The 22,515-nt window shown below is 43.2% G+C and overlaps 1 protein-coding gene across 3 annotated transcripts in view; it reads right to left on the bottom strand.

Moving 5' to 3' along the window:
- The window catches only part of ANOS1 (anosmin 1), a 179,994-nt gene that overhangs the window by 43,746 nt on the left and 113,733 nt on the right, over positions 1 to 22,515 (bottom strand). For all 3 annotated transcript variants that reach the window (XM_027050598.2, XM_027050597.2, XM_053202044.1), the window contains 2 exons: positions 9,011 to 9,233; positions 743 to 927 (listed from right to left, as the gene is read on the bottom strand). In XM_027050598.2, the coding sequence (XP_026906399.2) occupies positions 743 to 927; positions 9,011 to 9,233 (408 nt within the window). The remainder of the gene's footprint in view (positions 1 to 742; positions 928 to 9,010; positions 9,234 to 22,515) is intronic.

Here is a 22,515-nt window from a genome sequence, read left to right on the forward strand (position 1 = left end):
GGAAGCACTTAGCAAAGATTTAGGAGCTGACGGCTACTTCCCACTAAGGGCTTTTGCGATAGGAATCTTCCTCCATGCTACTCAAGTCCTTGTGTAGAAGGAAGGCTTGCAATGCAGGAGAAACAGGAGTCGTGTAGATGGTCCAATGTCCCGTGAACCAGTCCTAGTAGTGTTATGTTTCTTTGACTCTGGCCGGTGTTAAGTTTATCTCAAGGAAATGCAGTTCTCGGAGGAAGTAAATGTGAACACTCAGATTAGAGAGTTATCTCCACTGCACATGTATTTTGAGCAAAGTAGGCCAATAGTCAAGTTGCTAGTTGTACCGGGTTATATCTGTGGACTCGTCCTGTCTTCCGTACACACACGTGCCTTTATGTCCGCATCTGAGTGAGTTATTTCGGCAGTCAGGCTACTCTGGCTGGGGCGCAGCAAGTTAATTTTCTTTTTTTAATGTCGGTTCATTTTTGAGAGAGAGGAAGAGAGAGACAGAGTGCGAGCAGGGGAGGGGCAGAGAGAGAGGGAGACACAGAATCCGAAGCGGGCTCCAGGCTCCCTGCTGTCAGCCTATAGCCCAACACTGGGCTCGAACATGCAAACCCTGAGATCATGACCTGACTGAGCTGACGTCGGACGCATAACCGACAGAGCCACCCAGGGGCCCCAGCAAGTTAATTTTCTGTCTGCAGGTATGTGGTCAACATTGCCTCAAGGCGGGGAGGGGTAGGGCACAGGAAGCACTGACCTGGGCTACCGTCTGCCAGTGTGTGGCATCGTCTTCACTAGGATGGATTCCATAATTCCACCTTCTTTGCACCACGTAGATCACAGGCTCAATGGAAATATTGAATTTCGAGGACCACTTAATCTCCAGCTGTCCAGACTGCAGTTCTGTGAATCTTAACTCTTTCCTGGGCTTCAGGGGGACACCTAAAACAGGACCATGGCAATTAAAATGATCAGAGGTAAAGCTGAGGAAGAAAACCTTTAGAAAAGACAAATCTCGTGTAATGACAACAGATCCTCACTTCCTTCCAGGAAAGTGGCTTCTCCCTATCACAGCTTCACATTTGAGAGCTTCTCACACTGAGGTCAGCCCACCACATTTCAGGAGAATTACCTTCTTTTCTTTTAGCTTTCTCTTTTTTAAAAAGAGACTCTAAACTGGTTCCTGATTCGGAACAAGCATTTTTCACCCAGGCATCTTGAGAGCAATTCCTTTATGTGCGTTCTTCTGAATAAGCCATGTTACCGCGTGGCATCACACGCGGTTAACAAGAATTCATGTGACGCCATGGTCGTGAAGAGTTTGAAGACACTGTTCCCATCCAACATGCTCTGTTTCTGCTGATACAGTCTAAAGTCATTACAACGTGGTTCCCCAGTCTACTTGCCTTTCCATCTCAGAATGTTTGCCTTCTAAGGAAAAAAGTTATAAGCCTAAAATGCTCTCATGTGGTCAAACATTACAAGAATGATTTCCAAAGCATGGGTCCTTAGCATTCCCCAATTGATTGCGGGGCTCCCTCCTATAGACTTATGGCTTAAAATTGAAAAATGATGAATTTATAATGTTCGGTTTTGGCACGAGTGACCGCCTTGCTTCAAAAGTCCCTCACAGGTGGCTCATTTTAAAGTAGTTCATCATTCTGATTTCTTTTTTCTCCCCATGGTGCATTCAAGTGGTCTGGCGACGGACAGATTTAAGAACCATAGTTCCAAATGGTAGCCATTATGGAAAGGGAAGTTTAAAATAAGATTATGTACTCATAGGATGTGTAAGACTAATTGGATTAGGTAGAGTCCATGGCACCACGATGTTCAACGCCACGACAAACTAGAACTTCACATGCCATTAAGATCATTTTCTCTTGAGAATGAGCATTTGCCTAACACGTTGACAACTCGTTTGAAAACGTTATTTGATAATGCTCTATTTCTTTTTCCACTTCTTCATTTTAAACAGAGAGGAAGCTGAAAAATGTGCAAATACGAAACGTAGATAATATCTAATGCCTGTTAGTGACGTTACTGAATATCAACTCTGATTTCACGTTGACCTTAATTTATGCTGCATCTTGTTTGGGGACACTTTAAAGTCCTTAAAACATTGAGGTGGGTGGAGTTGGGTAATTTTTAAACAGCACCAAATATATCCAGTCAAAGGTCAATGAGTTGTACAAAATACTTTCTAGAAAACATTCCCCATACCCACGGCAGTCTCCGTTTTGCTTTGCTGATGGGTTATGTGCATCCCTTGTCCCTTTACTACAATGCTGGTGTCTCAAGTGATCTTCACTGTGGGTCTGTGCTGTGGGGGAAGGGTTAATTACCTCCATTTTGAACATCAAGTAGTCAAGTCTGAGGAAGATGAAGTTGCCTACAGCGATGACCTGATCTCAGGTTTCTCTCTTGCTTGCCACATTTTGAATTAGGAAGAGCTACTGAGAAAAGTAGAGAAAGGAGGCACTTTTCATAGCTCTGCATATCCCTTAAAGATTCTGATTTGAATGTCCCTGATGTGGCGGGCTGGGGTGGAATTTGTCTCCTGTTCTGCCATTGTGTGAGGGTTTATTCAGGTTCAGGTCATAAATTTTTGTTTTCGGTGCACAACCTTACATTGAGAGTCACATTCACTTTCAGGCCTAGAGTATTGCTGCTAAGTATGTGACCCTCGATTCTGTACCCTGATTTAGGGCTGCAGGTCCCACTGTCCACCTGCTGGCCAGATGAATTTCTTTGCACGAGTCCCAACTCAAATGCCCCTCCTGAGGATGTCCCCACTCCTGATGGTATCTGCATGGCAACTCTATTCTTTTGGATCGCTAAGGGACCTCTCGACTTGCTCTTGGACCTACCAACACCTCGTGGTTTGACTGCAGAGTATAATTTCAGGAATTCCCCAATCATCCTGTCTCCACGGTGACCACCCTTTCTTAGGCCCTCTATCTCCTGTCTGGACCTTCCTAACAACGTCCCGTCCCATGTCCCACAAGCCCATCTTTTTAGTTCCCCCTTCACAGTGTTTTGTGGCTATGATTTTCCTAGAGTACGGGACAGATTGTCCCCTCCACCTTCTCAGACTATTCAATCACATCTTATTTTCTGCGGAACGAAGGGAAACTTCGCAACATCACGTCACGGCATTTATCTTTATCATCTACCATCAGTGATCTCTCTGTTTGTCTCTTGGTACATTTTACATATTGGCCACACAACCTACCTTTACACCCAGCTTTTCTAGAAACACACTGTCAGCTGCTTCCTACCACCACGACGCGTTTATACGGATTTTTTTCAGTCTGAATTGTCTTTCCTATTTTCTGACCATGGACACGTGAATACTCCTGGGCTCAGTCTGAATGCCGCCCCTCAGAGAGACGTACCCTAAACCTCCCCATTGGAAATAAAGGTCCCATTGTCTGCTCTCTCTTTGAAGCTTAGCCTGCAACAGTCAACATGTGCACTTAACTGCCTCTTACTGCAGCCAGGTCATTTGACAATGTTCACTTTCTCCTTCATTCCCACACCTCATCATGGCTCAGGAGAGCACATTCTGTCACAGCAAATGCTCAGTAAATGTGTGCTGAAGGAACAGCCTAACCCCCTGTCAGCAGAAATTAAGAGGATACAGGAACGCCATCTTGGCACCAATGGGCAACCCCCTCGCTGCCGGAGGGCACTCACTTAGCAGAAGGAAGAAAACTTAACACAGGTATTTGCTTACTCTTATGTTTTTGAAAAGTAAATGCTAAACAGTAACAAAACTATGTTAGTAAGTTTACAAAATGGAATCGTTTTATTGCATTGACATAACTTTCCCAGTTAAAAAGAAAAGACCGATTGCTAACCATTGCTGATATGCTGGAAAATCTGAAAGTTCGTTGCAGATGAGTTTTAATCCCAAAGTAGCTTCTCTAAAGATTGAGATCAAATCTCAACAAAATGATTGCATCGTGTTTGCGCTGCAGGCAGGGTACTAGGCACCCTTTCTGCCAGGGGGGTATGCACATGAGCAAGGAGGGGGTGGCCTCTGAGGACAGGATTCACGCGGTTTCTTTGTGCTGAGTAAAGAGAAGAGGACTGGGGAGTTCTTTACACTCATATGGCACATTCTCTGAGACTCCCCATCCAAGTTTCTCCTTGGCCCTCCTATGCGTAATCCTCCAGCATAAATGCACCTCCGGTAAATACTCCGGCCGCTGAAGTAACCTGAACTCATCAGCAGCAAACGCAAGCATAACAGTCCCCTTGCTAGATGGTTTTAATCTTGAATATCATTCAACGACCAAGAGCCTTAATCGAACATAATGAGCATCAGAGTGATGTCAGTTCCCATTTCTTCATTTAACAATCTCTTTAATTATTACGTACAACAATCTTGCGATTTGCATGTGGAGAAACGACCCATCTGCTTTGCATTAGGGTCAGCTGGCTCCCTTGATTGGAAGGAGCTCCAGGACTCGGCTGTAATTGTGTGCAGATGGGGCTCAGCCCCTCGGCCCCCCCCAGCCCTGAGACACCCGGCCCCCACAGCCCGGCCTTCTGAAGAGTCCTAGGTAGCTTAGCCAGCATCCATGCTGCACAACCAGATGTGCACCAGGCATGCCTTCTCCGTGTGTCCTTTATTACGTAAATGACTAGAATTTTTCTTCTTTAGTTTTGAACAACCTACTCCCCTGAAATCTGTGCTGTTCTGTCAAACATGTTATCCTATAACATCCCACCGTATGGGACATTACAGGTGCATTTTCTTTAAAGCGTGACAAGTATTTCGGTGAAACCCAATGATGTAAAAAACTTTGCAAATCGAATGACAGAAAACTCAATGATCACAGTCGGCAGTTGTAAATCACGAGATCTGATTACTCCTGTAAAAATGTTTCTATCGTGAGTCTAAATGTTATGAAAATGTAGCAAGATACAGTGTTCCAACGATTCAATAATTAGCCACTACCCATTATCTCTCACAGAGCTAATCAGTACTCAGGCAATTTGTGTTCATATCACATCCAGGAATCGGGTCACTGTATTCAAAATGCTAAAAAATGGATTTGTGAAAAGTGTTATTAGACCATCTCTAAAGACCTGAGCTTTAAATATTTCAAATATGAAGACATTCATGGAGATATTAAGTCAACACCATCATCAGATCTTTCTGGAAACAAAGCGATACATGATTAATGTTGGTTTGCGCATGGTAAAGACAAAACAGAGATCACGGAGAGCCACAAATTGATCTCAGTCTTTACATTTGGACAACAATTTCAGGTTCTCACCTTCCCTACCCAAATGAGTGCCAGAGCTGCGAGTCAGAAGCACCAGTTTGGCCAGTAAAATAAAAAATTATATCACCTTCTGGAGGGAGGAGAGTGTAGGTCAGCTATAAATCAGAATTAAAACAGACAAGGTGGGGGGGGGGGGGGAGTCACAAGTGCCCGATGTGCAAGCGTTGATGTTTTACCTGTGGAGAATCAGCCTTTTCAACTTCCCGAGACCATGCTCTGGTTTGCACCGCAGGGTACTGGCTGCTCAGGGGGCATTTATCTGCGTGAACGTTTGCAAGCATCCCGGGGTGTGGCTAACAATGTTATTTGAAGGGCGAAGGAAAAGCTGTCTGTTGTCTTGCTTTCCTTTAAACTCTCACACAAGTCTATAAGGTCAACTTAGTCAGAGACAACGGCTTAGGACAATTCCTACAGCATAAGCCAAATTAAACGCTCAAATAGAATGCAGTTTGTTGACCATCTTTTCAAAACATGCATTGATTTTAAGAGCATCATCAGGTTTGGAAGCTATAGAATCTAGGAAGTCCCCCTCTTCCCTACCCCAAACACAGGAGGCTGAACAGAACATTTGTATGTATTTCTGTACTTTAAGAAAATTTTACTAACCCAGTAAGCTTTCATGAAAGGAAAAATACAGTAGAGGCCAGTACATATCAATTTACTGCAAAAGTTGAGATGATTATTTGTCCACAGGTGAGCGTTATGTGCATGAGTACTCTGATAAGGAATACTGGACCTGATGTTGTACCCCAACAACTGACAAATCAGTGCTTTTATTAAAATATTTGATATTGGGGGCACCTGGGTGGCTTAGTCAGTTAAGCGTCTGACTTTGGCTCAGGTCATGATCTCGCGGTTTTTGAGTGCGAGCCCCACGTCGGGCTCTGTGCTGACAGCTCGGAGCCTGGAACCTGCTTCGGATTCTGTGTCTCCCTCTCTCTCTACCCCTTCCCCACTTGCACTCTATCTCTGTCTCTCTAAGATAAATAAATGTTAAAAAAAATTAAAAAATATATCTGATATTGATACATCTTTTAACTGACCTACACTGTATTAATACAGTGATTTCAGGCCCTGCTGTGGTAGTTGGACAGACTCCAAGTGAAAATACCAGGAGAGCTGGCCCAGCTGGGAACCAGGGGGGCAGATGTATTCCCGCCACTGAATACCAAGTCGTCTGAGAAACAGCTTGCAAGCTCAGTGTCAGCACCTGCAGACTGGGGTCAGGACCAGCCCGTCTCACCCAATGATGGGTGCCCTCTTCCTAAGGAAAGAGACGGCACAGACCTAGCCTGAGCAGCGAGCAGAGGGCAAGCTTCTGACTCGTGGCTGGTTCGGGACAATAAGAAGGCAACGGGCAGGCCAGAAGGATGGTGGGGGCTGGTCCCCCACAGACGAGCCCAGGGGGATTTGGGTGCGGGATGTCTGGCTGGGTAGTAGGTCTTTCTCTCCTTGCACAGCCAAGCGCTGGGTCCAAGAGGACCCTCTACCTGGGAGATAGGGGGCCATCAGCCCCACCACGCTCCTCGGTGCAACTCCAGTCAGGAACACGATTACACGCTTCGGGTGGCTAATCAGCCAAGGCTGTGGCGGGAAGCATTCTGGCCGGCTGTGTGGGGCCCCTCCGACTTGCACTGGTTGCACCTGCTCGCATGATCACCGCCATGGTCAGACGCCCCCCGACGTGGAAACCAGCCAGCCTTCAGGGACTGCCCAACAGAGCGTAGGGGAAAATACCTACCTGCAGCTATGTGTGTGCTCAAAAAAACAGTAATATAATCCTAGTCTCATTGGGCAAAAGTCATCATCAGGTCAAGAGACTGTTCATCCTATTTCTAATGAGTTCTGCATGAACTGCCCATCTCCATAAAAAGCCAAGAGCTACTTTATAGAAGGAGAGAGACTTCAACGCTTCTTTTAAAAGTCCATCATATTTAGTTAAGCATAGGTTTAAATTTTTTTTTAATTTTTTAATGTTTATTTTTGAGAGAGAGAAAGAGACAGAGTGCAAGCAGGGGAGGGGCAGAGAGAGAAAGGGGGACATAGAATCCAAAGCAGGCTCCAGGCTCTGAGCTGTCAGCACAGAGCCTGACATGGGACTTGAACTCACAAACTGTGACATCATGACCTGACCCACCCAGGCACCCCTTTAAAAAGTTTTTTTCTTAATGTTTATGTTTTTTTGAGAGAGACACAGAGAGAGAGAGAAAGACAGAGTTAAGCATAGGCTTAAATTGCAAGTCTCTTTTAATAATTAATCATTTTATGCTGGCCCTTCACAGACTATTTCCTTTATTCTTGGTGAACCAGGCATATTTGAAATTCACACTGACTCTTCAACGCTTTTTAAATAAAAAGCATATTTTAACATAGAATGCCTCTTTAAAACACCCTACTTTAAAAACACTAAGGGTTTTACAAATGGGTTTTCAACAATCACTATAAAAGCATGCTATTTTTGTGGTAAATGCTAATACTTAAATAGCAAATGATCTATAATAACAGAGAAGGTTTCATAATAACAGACTTTAGAAAAATTAAATGGTGTTTGGTTTTGCAAAAGCGATTTTATGTAGTTGACAACGAGAGGCATGAAAACAGTAAAACTTTAAATCTATTAAAGAAACGTCACCCAGTAAGAAGGGGAAACCAGCAATTATTTTGAATTTGAGACAGGTATTTATGCCAGTTTTCCAAAGATCCTATGGAAAAAAGAAAGGGGGGGGGGTGCAGTAAGAAAAGAAAAGCCGGATGGATTACACAGGTTTCAGACTGGAGTCATTCTCAGTGTGGGCCAGAGGAGACCGGGGCAGGGACATAAGTCCTGGGAGATGAGAGTGATCTAAGAGCAGACTTCCGAAAATAGTTCGCCAGCCAGCACATAATTCAAAACGGGCATATTGCTGGCGATAGTGTTTCATGCGGTTTAAAAATAACTGACCTATATTTGGAAATAATATATATTTGGTGTGAAAGAGAGGAGAATCAAAGATGATTCTCTCTACTTATAATAATAATATTAATAATAATATTTATATATATAAATGGTTTGATGAACTGACTCCCCATCTCTGGAAGATAGCTCCTCCTCCCCCTGGTTCTCAAGACACGACTCAAAATAGTGACAGTCCACACAATGACATTCGTGTTCTCGGATTATGCCAACAAGAAATCCACAATACTGGTGCATTGGTTATGCGTTTCTCAAGGGTGCCCCACCCCCAGCCCATTTTCCAAGGATTTAAATCCATTTACTCCAATGTACCAGGGCAGCCGAATTGATTTATTCTTACTGGAGAAAAGTACGAGAAAGTTCCTGAAGTGATGTTGTCCTCCTGAAATGTTAAATGTGATGAGGATGATTTGCTCTGCCCCAGAATGTGTGCGCTGTGGCTGATCTATAGGATCCGGTGGTATTTTCAGATGTTTGTGGCACAAAGTACACTTTCTTACCGTTTTTCTTCTCTTCCAATGGTGCCATCTTTGTTTTTGGTTTTCGTTTTTGAGAGAAAGAGTAAGTGAGTGGGGGAGGGCAGAGAGAGCCTGACGTGGGGCTTGAACTCACCAACTGTGAGATCATGACCAGAGTCGAAACCAAGAGTCAGGCGCTCAACCGACTGTGCCCCCTGGGCACCCCCGTAGTGCCATCTTTGACTGACACCCTTCCCCATGCACACACAACCCCACTGTGAGGGTCCCTTCACAGTGGGTGCTCTGCTCATTACCTTTGTACAGCGTCTTGGGCACCTGGCAGGTGTGTCCGCACCCATTGGAACAACATTTCTTAACCCCAGAGCACTCGTTGTCAGCTTCACAACTTTCCACACAGGCGGCGGCAAATCCGCTTGCTTTCTCGGGGGCCGGGCAGTCCCCCTGCTTCACCGCTAGGATGTACTTGAGGAACTCACAGCTCGTCAGGCATTCGTAGTTCTTCTTGGGGAACAGAGGCTAAAGAGAGAAGAAGAACCATTCTCTTATTTTTAAGATGTAAAATTCTTACGTCATCTTTGCACTCGACGTGGGTGTCGAACTTACAACCCCAAGGTCAAGAGTCACACGCTCTTACCGACAGAGGCAACCTGGTGCCCTTAAAAGAGAACTTCTCTTATGACAGACTCAGGATGCTTGATTTCCAAGACATCAGAAAGGAAGGTAAAAAATTCTTACTTGGTCAAAATTTCCCTGGAATAGTTTACAGAATAAGTAGATTTGTTTTCTTTTCCCCCCAAACCCATAATACTGTATGTTAATTTCTAAAAGGAACCCGACCCTTGAATTGTACCTTTCCAGATACACATGAATTATACAAACACACATTCACAAAGTATTACATTGTGAGTTAAATGTGGTTGTCAAATAATTGATTACAAATATTCATAAAGGATGTTAGTACCATCTGAGGGGCTCTTTTGGACCACTGTACACATATTTTCATTCTCTAATGAGTCATTTAGTTTTTGCACGGTCAATACTAATCAAGATGTGTTCGCTGTAGCCCTACGGAACATTTACAACCCTCACATCAGTTAACACATTTAGTGATAGCTTATCAAATAGTAGTCTAAGCCTCAGTTAATTGAACACATTTTAATAATATCCAGCTTCTAGAGTTAATGTGCACATGGGACCTCTTACCAATATGGAATTGTCAATAAATTCTGCAGAAAACGAATGTGAATCGTTGTTACCTGTGACACAGTCAAGTTCTGGATAGCATATGGCTGATGATATTTCAGTTGAGCCCACAATCAATGAAACACTAGAGAGAACAGGTATTCCTTGACTTGTTTAGAGAGTCAGTCGCATTATGGAAACAGTGTGAGTAGTGGAAAGGGTCACTTATCAAATGTGTCTTTTTCCTTAAGAAAAATGGTTCAGGACAGCATTTGGTGATGCTCCTTTTGCTTTGATGGCTGGTTGCCAAGATAGCTACCCTAACCCCAACCAGTCCCCTAAACCCATTGTCAGCTGCAATGCACCTGTCCAGCCAGGTAAAGTCCCAGCCCTCCATCCATCCCCTTTGTAAGGGTGCCATGTTGTTGCTAAAGAAGGTTTTGTGAGCCAGGCTCCCAGGCAGTGGGGATGGCACTCCCACACCCACCCTCAGCCAAGAACTGGGGCACTGAGTGACACGTGGCAAACCGCAGGCACCCCTCCAGGAGGGGAACTGTCTGGAACTGTCCCCTCCGTGTACACGAAGTGCTCACCTGCATGGGCTTGAACTCTGGTGAGGCTGTGCTCAGTCAGCCCTAAGCAATGCCAACAGCAGTGTCAGAGAGGGGCTCCACTCAGAGCCTTCCTCCTGGAGGTAGGAGACCACCGAGGAAGGTTCTCTGTTTACTGTTTGATGTCAAATAGGAGTCAGCGACACCAGAATTACATGTGGTGGCACTGGTGACCACGAACCGGGGTGCAATGTGAACAGCATGTGGTAGGTGCTGTTCCACACTGCTGACTAGCCATGACTCATGACTGGTAGCACCTGGGGACCCCTGAATGGCACCCGGCAACACTTCTGGTGGCTGAGTCAACACTGGCCTCACCGATGACTGCATAGGGCTCACCGCTACCTGGCAACATCTGGGCATCTCCTGATAACGCTGCCCACCACCTGGTAAGACCTACCCTGTGTTACCAGTTGCTTCTTTTTTTTTTTTTAATTTTTTTTTCAACGTTTATTTATTTTTGGCACAGAGAGAGACAGAACATGAACGGGGGAGGGGCAGAGAGAAAGAGGGAGACACAGAATCGGAAACAGGCTCCAGGCTCTGAGCCATCAGCCCAGAGCCCGACGCGGGGCTCGAACTCCTGGACCGCGAGATCGTGACCTGGCTGAAGTCGGACGCTTAACCGACTGCGCCACCCAGGCGCCCCACCAGTTGCTTCTCAGTGACTGAATACAAGTCTCTACCACATGCTGGGAAACACCTGCCAGCATGCTGACCACTGCTCCTCACTGATGACCGAGTTTGACCCTCTACGCAGCTAGCGACACCCACGTCTTTACCTTGCTTCCAAAAAGGGAGTTAATTATAGCCAGTTTACTCCTCATGTTGATGGTGACTGAAATGTCATTGGAAACCACAAACATGGTAACTGCAGCACCAGGACCCATCCCAGTCACCCAGGAAAACTCCAACCCCAGGGCAGTCCTCCATGCTGCTTCTCCTCTCCTTCCCTCGATGGTGCCTTCACAACCTGCCTGGGGCGCCTGGGTGGCTCCCTCGGTTAAGCGTCCGGCTCCTGACTTTGGCTCAGGTCACCATCTCACAGTTCATGGGATTGAGCCCTACGTCGGGCTCTGCACTTGGCATGGGGTCTGCTTGGGATTCTTCTTCTCCCTCTCTCTCTCTGCCCCTCCTCTGCTCCTTCTCTCTCTCTCTCCCTGTTTCTCTCTCTCAAAATAAAATTAAAAAAAAAAATCTGTGTACGAGTTATGACGGCAAGCGCTACATTAGGTGTATTTTACCACAATTAAAAAAAAACTTACCTAAGGGCGAGAAATGTGTGCATACTGTGCGGACATGTGTGGTATCAGATACGAGCACTCTCTCCCAGACACGTGGTCTTTCTGATAGTGTAAATCTAATGTACTTTCAGGTGTCAATGCTGTATGACCATTAAATATGATGGAAGAGTTCAGAGTCTGACAAAAGTGGGAAAACTGGAAGCACTGGTTAGAAAAGGTATAACCCCACAGCGTAAGTTACAATCGTGGATGTCAAAGAAATGATTATTAGTCAAAACAGTGTCTCAACTGAAGAACTTCCCGGGTAAAACCTACAAGAAAGGCCATGCTTTCAATACAGAAGTACCATAAATTTGTAGCTACTTTTTTGTTAACTGCAGAACACTGAAAGCCTCGTCAGTTCTTAAGGCTTTTCTGTCTCAATTGCACAGTTCATTTTCCTGTTAGCTGCTAGGTGTGTTTCCCTTCACTGGCTTTTGAATTCCTAAATTTAAGTCCAACCCTAACTGTGGAATCAAGGAAGGATGTAAAGGGATCCATAACAATGACGGAGTGCTGGCCAGTTTCTCTCTCAACAAAACATGTATACATTACATGCACTGAAAGAAAATATTTAGTTACCCAAGTCAATTGGCCTGCATGGGCTGAAATGGCCGTGTACAAATAACTTTATTAAATCTGGCAAGTGTTTACGGCTTGCTAACTGGGATATCACCACGACTCAGTTTGCGCTACGGCACGATCACATCGGCCTCTTTCATCTTCAAGTATGAAAACAGGGTATGATTCGAGATTCAGATAACGAAGTGTGGGCTCTCTGCTCACGTGACTCTCACCATCACTGCACCAACCGCCATACCCTTGAACTGAGAGAGACTTCCCGGTCAGAGACAGTATCTCCTCATCTTAACAATTTACTGATGGAGCAAATGGGGCAGAATTAAAAACAAATAAACAAAAACAGTGGCCTTCCCAGGTCCGAGACATTTGTTCCCAGTGAATGTCATGTAACAGGAACAATGATAATTAGCAGACTCATTTAGATCTTCCGGTTGATGTGAGAGGCGTTCTGTACATTTATTCAATATTTCTCCTTCTTGGTATGGATTCAAAACTGTGATTTTTTGTGTGTGCGTGTGTTTGGAGAACCGTGGAAACAAATGCGTGAACAAAAAAAGTTCATCCTTGCCCTGGAGCTTTCTCGACGGGTACATGAGCCTGAAGTAATACAAATAACGTTATGAATATTACATGAGACGGTGCATACAAAGGACGAAGCCCTATTATGCACCCCAATGGGTACTCAATAGCAGTGGAGTAATTGGTGTCTCTTTTCTTTTCCCATGCTACAAGTTTACTGTTTAATATTTCCAAATTCTTCTGTTATTCCGACAAAAATGTTTTAAGAGCCACAGACAGAAAGTTGGCTCTGCTTCTCCACAGTGTGACCATCACAAGTTTCCAACATGCTACTGCCAGGTTAAGTTCTGAAATCTGTGTGGGGGGACGTTGCCCTGTTGGCACTTATAAGAGAGAAAAACGTCTAAGTTTGGGGGTTCGTCTTACAAATACACGGATTTGGTACAACTATCTTACAGATGACTTGGATTCAATGGTTCCATTGTTTATTAAAGGCCGATTTTAATGTTCTCTATCAATTATCTTGGATAATTATCTTGGATTAGGTTGAAAAACTATTAGTGGTCTGAATGTAAATTGGCGAATATATGGTGTCTGTATGCAGGTCTGTCACTATGCCTTTAAACATAGCTTATTGAGAATGCACTAGTTGAATGGAATAAAGACAAAAATGAGTGCAAGTCAGTGAAAATGATGTGTGAATATTAGTATTCTAGACATAAAGAAAATGTGTAAATTGGGCCACTAATGGCCAGTTGTAAATCCTGTGAACATAGGTCACTCAGTGTCGGTAAAGATACTCCTGACCAATAAGCACCTACTATTTCTTGTGATATTACGAGTTAATTACTGGGAGACTCGTCAGGAGAGATGTGAAAAATTTAGGGAAGGTGTAAGTTACCCCCATCATGATGAGTACAATGGCCATCAGCTTCATGGGAAACGAAAACGTGTGGAAACACGGATGGATGTGCTAAATGCTATATTTGTTTATAAAATTGTACCAGCTACTAACACAAACTGTTCATTGTAAGATTAATGTAATTCCAACTCCTTATAAAACTATTAATATGAGGGGTGCCTGGGTGGCACAGTTGCGTCCGACTCTTGATCTCGGCTCAGGTCATGATCTCATGATTTGTGAGTTCGAGCTCTGCATTGGGCTGCATGCTGATGGCACCATGGCACGAAGCCTGTTTGGGATTGTCTTCCTGTCTCTCTGCCCTTCCCCCGCTGTGTGCTCACTCACTCCCTTTCTCTCCTTCAAAATAAGTAAACCAAAAAAATTCAAAATTACAAACGTGAATAATTTTGCAAATCATACAAATCATACATCTTTTGCCAAGTCATTGGCTCTAATTTAAAATTGGGGAAAATCATGGTTACTATGCTCATTAATTTTTGTTCATTCTTTTTTCTGCCCTTACCCGACGCAAAACTAAGAACAGAATACTCTTCAAAGATCATGTATTTTTCTAGAGTAGTTAGTATCTACTGGTGTCATCATGCAGTCAAATAAGACAAAGTATTATAGTCAATGAAAATACCCTTGGTGCAATGGATTAGGTGAAAATCCTTAATATTTTAAGGAATATTATATATTGTTGATTCTTATAAATTTCTTATAAATCTCTCCTACATCCCATCTCTCTGCTTAAAAACTAAAATATGTATTTTAGTGCCTTATCTGGGCAATACTCTAATAAGCTCAACTTACCTGGCAAACGATAAAAATACAATGAAATACTAACAATAAATACTAGGTTACCAGTTCTTGGATGCTTTTGTGGAAGATACTATTATCTTTGTTTTGTTTGGTATAAAATGCAAGGTATTGTACAATCAAATAATCTGTGCAGTAATCATGGAATGATGAACATAAAAACATCAAATTCAGTAAATTATCTTAATATGTTAGAAATCACGTAAATATGAGGCCTCAGATATGGAGAGAACATCGGACTTGGTATTTAATTCAACTCAACAGAACTGTGTCATGTATCAAATATAGCAGTCTTTGAGAAAAGCCAGGGCTTGGGTGGGTTTGTTTTTTCCTGCTTCAGCTAATACACACATGCAACGTTGATGGCAGAATCCGTCCCCCAGGGGCTTTGCTTGCTCATCTCACTTATTACTCCCCAGTCCCCATAACCATTATGATCTCCATTTGACACATGAGGAGACAGAAACTCAGGGAGATTATAATTTATCTGAAATCACAAAACAAGTAAGAGTGTGGGCCACTCTTGCAACAGTGTTTTTCTACAGACCATCCCATATCTCAGGGGAAACTAAGAAGGCAGCAAGGACTGTGGCTCTCAACTTGCTTTCCTAGGAGGATCACCTGGGAGCTTCTAACACTCTTAAAATGTCAAGGCACAGAGGGAACACATTCTAAATAGGCTCTGATAAACAGGTATATGTGGAAATCGTAGATATACACGTATATATGTAAATTATATATATATATGCAAATCAAAAGACAAGGAATTTTATCCAGGAATATTGATAAAAATCAGCAACACTTAGACAAAGTTTGTGCTATTGAACTTCAAGGAGAAAAATATAATTTTGTGGCATTATCAACAATAGCCAAACTATGGAAAGAGCCCAAGTGTCCATTGACTGATGAATGAATAAAAAAGATGTCATATAGACATAGACACACACACACACACACACACACACACACACACACACACACTGGAATATTACTTAGCCATCAAAAAGAATAAAATCTTGCCATTTGCAACGATGTGGATGGAGCTACAGTGTGTTATGCAAAGAGAAATAAGTCTGTCAGACAAAGACAAACACCATGTGCCATGTGATTTTATTCACATGTGGAATTTAGGAAACAAAACAGGAATATACGGGAATGGAAATAGAAACAGAGAGAGAGAGAGAGAGAGAGAGAGAGAAGCAAACCATAAGAGACTTTTAACAATACAGAACAAACTGAGGGATGCTGGTGGGGGGGGATCGGCTAGATGGGTGACAGGTATTAAGGAGGACACACTTGTTGGGATGAGCACTGAGTGTTGTATGTAAGTGATGAATCACTGAATTCTACTCCTGAAACCAATACTGCACTGTATGCTACTTAGCTAGAATTTAAATGAAAATGTGGAAGAAAAAAATTATAAAAATGTTAATTTTTCAGGCATCCAGGTAAAAAGGGCAAATTGATTATGATGGAGAAAATATGGTTTTCCCCATGTCAGTTTCTCCCTACAAAATTTAATGTGTGAAGCTAATATAGCAAAGTTTGCATAATAGTAAGAAAATAAACTATATATATATATATATATATATATATATATATATATACACACAAACACACATAAAATCAGCTAAGCTGTTATTCAAACGTACATGTGACAGAACCATTCTCAAAGAAAAAACTCAGAGAACATAGCACCCGTGAGGCTTTGTTACAAATCGATGCAATGCCAAATTCAGCCATTCTACAGATAAGCAGGAAACAAGAATAAATGGGCTAGTACAATACTCAGTACTCAAAGAAAATAATGCAGATACTTATATATTATGGGAGAGAAGCGTGTGCAATCCAATTTGGACTTCATGTACAGTGGTAGGCAAAGTTTGTTGTGAACAATTTCAAAGAAAATGGCTATCTGTGGACTCCTTTTTAGAAACAAAAGATACCACATTTTTTAAAAGATTTTATTTTTTTAATGTTTTTATTTTTTTTTTAATTTTGTTTAACGTTTTATTTATTTTTGAGACAGAGAGAGACAGAGCATGAACGGGGGAGGGGCAGAGAGAGAGGGAGACACAGAATCCGAAGCAGGCTCCAGGCTCTGAGCTGTCAGCACAGAACCCGACACTGGACTTGACTCATGAACCGTGAGATTATGACCTGAGCCAAAGTCAGATGCTTAACCCCCTGAGCCACCCAAGCACCCCATAAAAGATTTTATTTTTAAGTAATCTCTACAGCCAGTGCGGGGCTCGAACTCACAACCCCTGAGATCAAGAGTCACATTCTCTACCGACTGAGCTAGCCGGGCACCCCAAGATATGATCAAATTTAGAAGCCAAGTGTAAACAAATAGGTGTAAAAGTCTTGATCACTTTATCATCCACATAAATATGTAACTAAAATTAAATAAACCAGGAATTATGGTGAAGGAAGAATATTCAATGTAATAAAACTAACAATTAGGAAATAATAATGTTAGAAAAATTGGGAGGTACAAAGACTGGTGTGAGGAACATATAAGTAACTTGCATGGAACTTAATTTTAGGGCATCAGTATATAAGAAAGCAAATATAAAATTTTTTAAATAATGCTTTTGATCTCATAATACTTTTCATAATCATTTTCTCCCCCAAATTTGAAGATTCCTTTTTCTTCTGTTAAGCTCAAATAGTATTAAACTTCAAGCATTATTATTAAAAAACTATCAAGCATTGAGATACCAGATAAGATGTTCACTTGATGGTAATGTATTGGGGTCCCCCAGACCACCCCAGGTTTGCTAATTCACTAGGGAGACTCATAGGGCTCAGCATATAGTCCTACTCTGGGCTATGATTTATTATAGTAAAAGCAAGAACAGGGAAAACATGCGTAGCATGAAGTCCACAGGAAACCAGGTAATACATGTGAAATGCCGTCACCAGAGACATTAAGGAGACACTCAGTGATTTTTGACAACACTGGTCACCAGGCTGCGGCCCAAATACCCAGACAGCCCTTGAGAAACTGGTGGCCATCACAACCATACTGTTGTACTAATAGTTCAGGGACAGTGAGCCCCTCTTACAGTTAGGGAATGGGGGGAACCCACCCCAAACCTGAGTTCCCACATGCCAGCCAAGAGCCAATCTTTTAATTAGGAATTTCTTTTTTTTTTTTTATGTTCATTTATTTTTGAGAGAGAGAGAGAGAGAGAGAGGTGAGTGGGAGAGGGGCAGAGAGAGAGAGGGAGACACAGAATCTGAAGCAGGCCCCAGGCTCTGAGCTGTCAGCACAGAGCCTGATGCAGGGCTCAAACCCGCAGACCCTGAGATCGTAACCTGAGCTGAAGTCAGGCGCTTAACCAACTGAGCCACCCAGGCGCCCCTAATTAGGAATTCCTAAGAGAGTGGTTTTAGGTTTGCTGTGGTAACTCATTTGCACAGATAACCATGGATATTCTGGATGGTAGAATTTGGAGTAATACTTTGGTTTTACCCTCCTGTGTAGTTGTTACATTAAGTTTTTAATGTGCATATATAATTTCCACAAAACCATAAAAACATTACACTGTTAAAAAAAATCTCTAGTTGCATCTTTCAGAGAAGGAACATAAATACTACTAAAATAGGAAAAAGTAGTCTCAATTCAAATGTTTCTATTTTATGCTTGGAAATGCAATTATAATTTGCCTGGAAACTCAATCATGCATCCTAATTTATTAGATGGGATTACAATTAATTTGGTTCCCAGGCAAGTTAGAGACCCTGACCATGAATAATATAAATTAGGAGAACATCAGAAACATGCGTTACGGAAGTCACTTCCAATGAGTACGTGTCCCATTTGTCAAATTATGGTCATCTTAGGTTTACCTCAACTTCCTCTTGGGAAGAAAATGAAGAGATTTAAAAAAATTTTTTTTTTTTACTGTTTATTTTTGAGAGAGAGAGAGAGGCAGACTGTAAGCAGAGGGAGGGGCATAGAGAGAGGGAGACATAGAATCTGAAGCAGGCTCCAGGCTCTGAGCCATCAGCACAGAGCCCGGTGCAGGCCTCGAACTCACTAACCGTGAGATCATGACCTGAGCCGAAGTCGGTCGCTAAACTGACTGAGCCACCCAGGCGCCCCAAGAGATATTTTTAAACTACTAATTTAAAAAAGTGTTAACCTGGAATTCTATACCTATACCTTCCATGTGAGGATGGAAACAAACCAGCAACTAAAATTCTGCATTTTTAGTGACAAAAAAAACTAGGGGTTTCCCCTGTTAAAAACCATTTTTTGTTGGTTTCTTTTCAGTCCTTATCAGCAATTCGCATCTGCTCTGTCTACAGAATATCACAGAAGAAAACATAAAAGACTTCAGACAATCAGCGCGCAACTCCGAGTGAGCCCTTGACAGGGCACCCCAGTATCCAAGCGGGACACGTGCATTCTCCTGCGTAGGAAAAGGCCCTGCTTCCACGGGCTCAGCTCAGCGCCGCCTAATGGAAATGCAGACTCTGGGTGCCCACAGCATGCACCTCCCGAATCAGAACTAGCACGTCTAAAAGATGCCCAGGTGATCTGTGTGCACAAGGGAGTGTGAAAGGCGCCGTTCTGGGCCATTCTAGAAGCTGCAGGAGGCATCTGCAGATGTGAGTGTCTCTCCATGCCCTCCCTGGCTTCTCATTCCAGAACCCTGGGCTTTTTACCCAGAGCACCTGCAACCTCACACCCCTGACAAGACTCAATTCCCCCAGCATACGAATGTATTCAAGTCTTCCCAAAGGAAAGGTACACAAAAATCACGTCCTTAAACTGAAGGTTCCTGGCCACAGCTCCTCCCCTCCCCTCCTCCCACACAGACACTCTTAACAAATGGAGACAGACATTTGTGTGGATTTGGTCGACATTTCCTCCTGTACTTTTCATTCCACAGCCCAGAGTTCTACAGATGGACGACCAGTGCTCCACAGAAACCCTCTGACAGGGTTCTAGTCACCTCGTGATGACAAAATCCCTTTTAAGTCTGTACCTTCCTGACCTATCGCAGAATTCACCAGTATTAACCGTGCCCACCCCTTTGGAGTGGCTAATGGCTAATCTTTATTCAATGTTTCTCATGTTCAGACCCTGGTTAAATGTTTTACATGCATCTTTTATTTTTTTACTCGAATTTGATGCTCTTGCAGTTTCCATGCTATATTCCCTTAACGCTTCCCACCTGCCTTGTCCCTCTTTCCAGGTGAGCTAGGTCTTTAAATCACTCAGAATAATTGCCAGTCTCCACTTCTTGTAAAATTTCAAAACTCATCAATTCTCTTCCAAGAGAACTACATATAATTCTGTATTCCCCAGCGTCATACAAAAATTCAGTGAAAACTGGGTGCCTGCGTGGCTTGGTTGAATGTCCATCCGACAGCTCCTGATTTCGGCTCTGGCCATGATCACGTGGTTTGTGAATTTGAACCCCGTGTTGGGCCTCACATTCTCTCTCTCCCTCTCTCTGCCCCTTACCCAGCTGCACTCTGTCTCAATATAAATAATCTTAAAAAAAATTCAATGAAAACTGAGCACCTGAGTGGCTCAGGGCTGTGTGCTGAGTGTGGAATCTGCTTAAGATTCTCCCTCCACCCCCACCCCCGCTTCTGCGCCTCCTGCAACGTGCATGCGTACTCTCTCTCCTTCTCTCTCTCAAATAAATAAAGAAATAAAAATAAAAATTCAATGAAAATTTTTTTCATTTCAATTTTTTTTAAATGGGGGTGAAACAGCCTACATTCCATGGAGAATATGTCTCATCAAGCCAATAAACTACTGAAAAACCCTAAAAAGTCACTCAATATTATTGATTTTCTCATTTTGCAGAACTATAAAATGTGACCTAATGAGGATAGCTTCTGTTATAAGAGGACCGGTAGGGACTCCTGGGTGGCTCAGTCAGGTGAACATCCAACTTCTGCTCAGGTCATGATCTCACGGTTCATGGGTTTGAGGCCCATGTCGGGCTCTGTGCTGACAGCTCAGAACCTGCTTGGGATCTTCTCTCTCCCTCTCTGTCTGCCCCTCCCCTGCTGGTTGCTCTCTCTCAAAAATAAATAACCATTAAAAATAGAAGAGGTCCGGGGCACCTGGGTGGCTCAGTTGCTTGAGTGTCTGACTTTGGTTCAGGTCGTGATTTCACGGTTTGTGAGTTCCAGCCCTGTATCGGGCTCTGTGCTGACAGCTCAGAGCCTGGAGTCTGCTTTGGATTCTGTGTCTCCCTCTCTCTCTGCCACTCCCCTGCTCATGCTGTCTCTCAAAAATTAATAAATGTTAATAATTTTTTTGAAGAATTAAAAAAAAGAGAGAGAGGACTGGTAGAGGCAGCCTCACAAGAACTGTAAAACGCCATAAGCATGCCTAGCCATGTTTCGGTCCCAGGACACCTGCGATTCCTAAGGTGAAAGGAAAATTGGGACAGAGTCTGCACTTTCCCCACTGCCCAGAGATCACAGTCCAGAAATATAAGTATCACCTTGAAAGGTAAATGTTTATCATTCGTAAAAATAAGACGTAAACGTTTATCATTCCTAAAAATAAAATTTTACTATTTATAAAGTAAGAAAAATTAGCACGTTGTGAACATGTGCTATTCACTGGTTACCCCAGCCTCCACTGCCTCTCTCATCTACCACTCCCGGCCACACAGCAGATTTCACTAAGGACAGTGAAGCTTTCAGAAGAAAACTTCCACAAATCCCACACTGACACCCACCAACGTAGCTGAGCTCATTCTCGTATCCTGAGAACACACACACCTTGGCATACAATACCATGTTCTTGCCCACCATTCATCAGCATCCTTCAGTAGCCCTAACTCTTGCACAGATGTTCCAGAACAGGAGAAGGCACTGCTTCCATTCCCGAATGCATGCATTTACCCAGTACCCGAGATTTTAAGACGCACAGCTGGGTTCTGGAGCATTGGAAGGGTAACATGTTTGAGTGCAAGAGACCCTCTGTAGGAGCGTGATGAATCTTCACAGCTTTAGTTTCTGACATGTGTTTTCAGTAGTATTGGAACATTCCATGGCCCAGTGCACCCAAAGTAGTAAGGGGCCTTGTTCTTCCCCCTGTTCCTTGACGTACCCTTACTTCACTAGGATTTTGCATCATCAAAACTCCCTTCTGGTTTAAGCGTGTTCAGGCGACAGATGGTGGGGCCAACAACTTTCCATGAGAAACAGGCTCTACTTTATTTCCTGGTGGGAGAAGGACAACTTTATCCTCTACTCTGTTCGCTGGAATACAGCAGAGTGAGGAGCAGGTGCCGGGGGCAGAGCACAATGGACCAGAGATGGACCACCACCTGGATTCCAGATCTTGTTCCTCTACCGACTAAACATGGAATCAATCTTGGGCAAATAAAACCATTTTCCTCCTTGTGCATCAGTTCTGTTGACCATCAAGTTCACCTGGTAAAATTCAGACACAACTTCCAAGAATGGTTATGAAAATCAAATATAATAAGCTTGGGAAACATTCTGAAAGGCAAAAAAACACAAAGAAATGAACCAACAATCCTATCTCTGGTTGAGGGCAAACCTCCTTCCTATTCCTATTTTCACACTGATGAGAACTGGATCTATCAGAATCCAGGTTGGTCCGAGAACAGCTTTACTACAAACCCTGGATCCCTCTCTCACTGGCATATCATTGATGCGGATTAGGCCTCAATTCTCTGTGACCCTAATGCACACTTCAAACTGCCAGTGTTGAGGTCCCAGTGAGTTCATACTAGGATGTGAAATCACAAACGTCAGAATTAAAGATGAGAAGCGTGTCCTCCAGCAAGGAGGTCACTCAAACTACCATGTGTCACGCTTCACCAAAGCTCAGACAACATCAATTGTAACGGACATAATTATTTTATGCCATTATGAAAGAA

This window comes from Acinonyx jubatus, chromosome X, assembly GCF_027475565.1.
Source record: "Acinonyx jubatus isolate Ajub_Pintada_27869175 chromosome X, VMU_Ajub_asm_v1.0, whole genome shotgun sequence".
In the NCBI taxonomy this organism is placed as follows: domain Eukaryota; kingdom Metazoa; phylum Chordata; class Mammalia; order Carnivora; family Felidae; genus Acinonyx; species Acinonyx jubatus.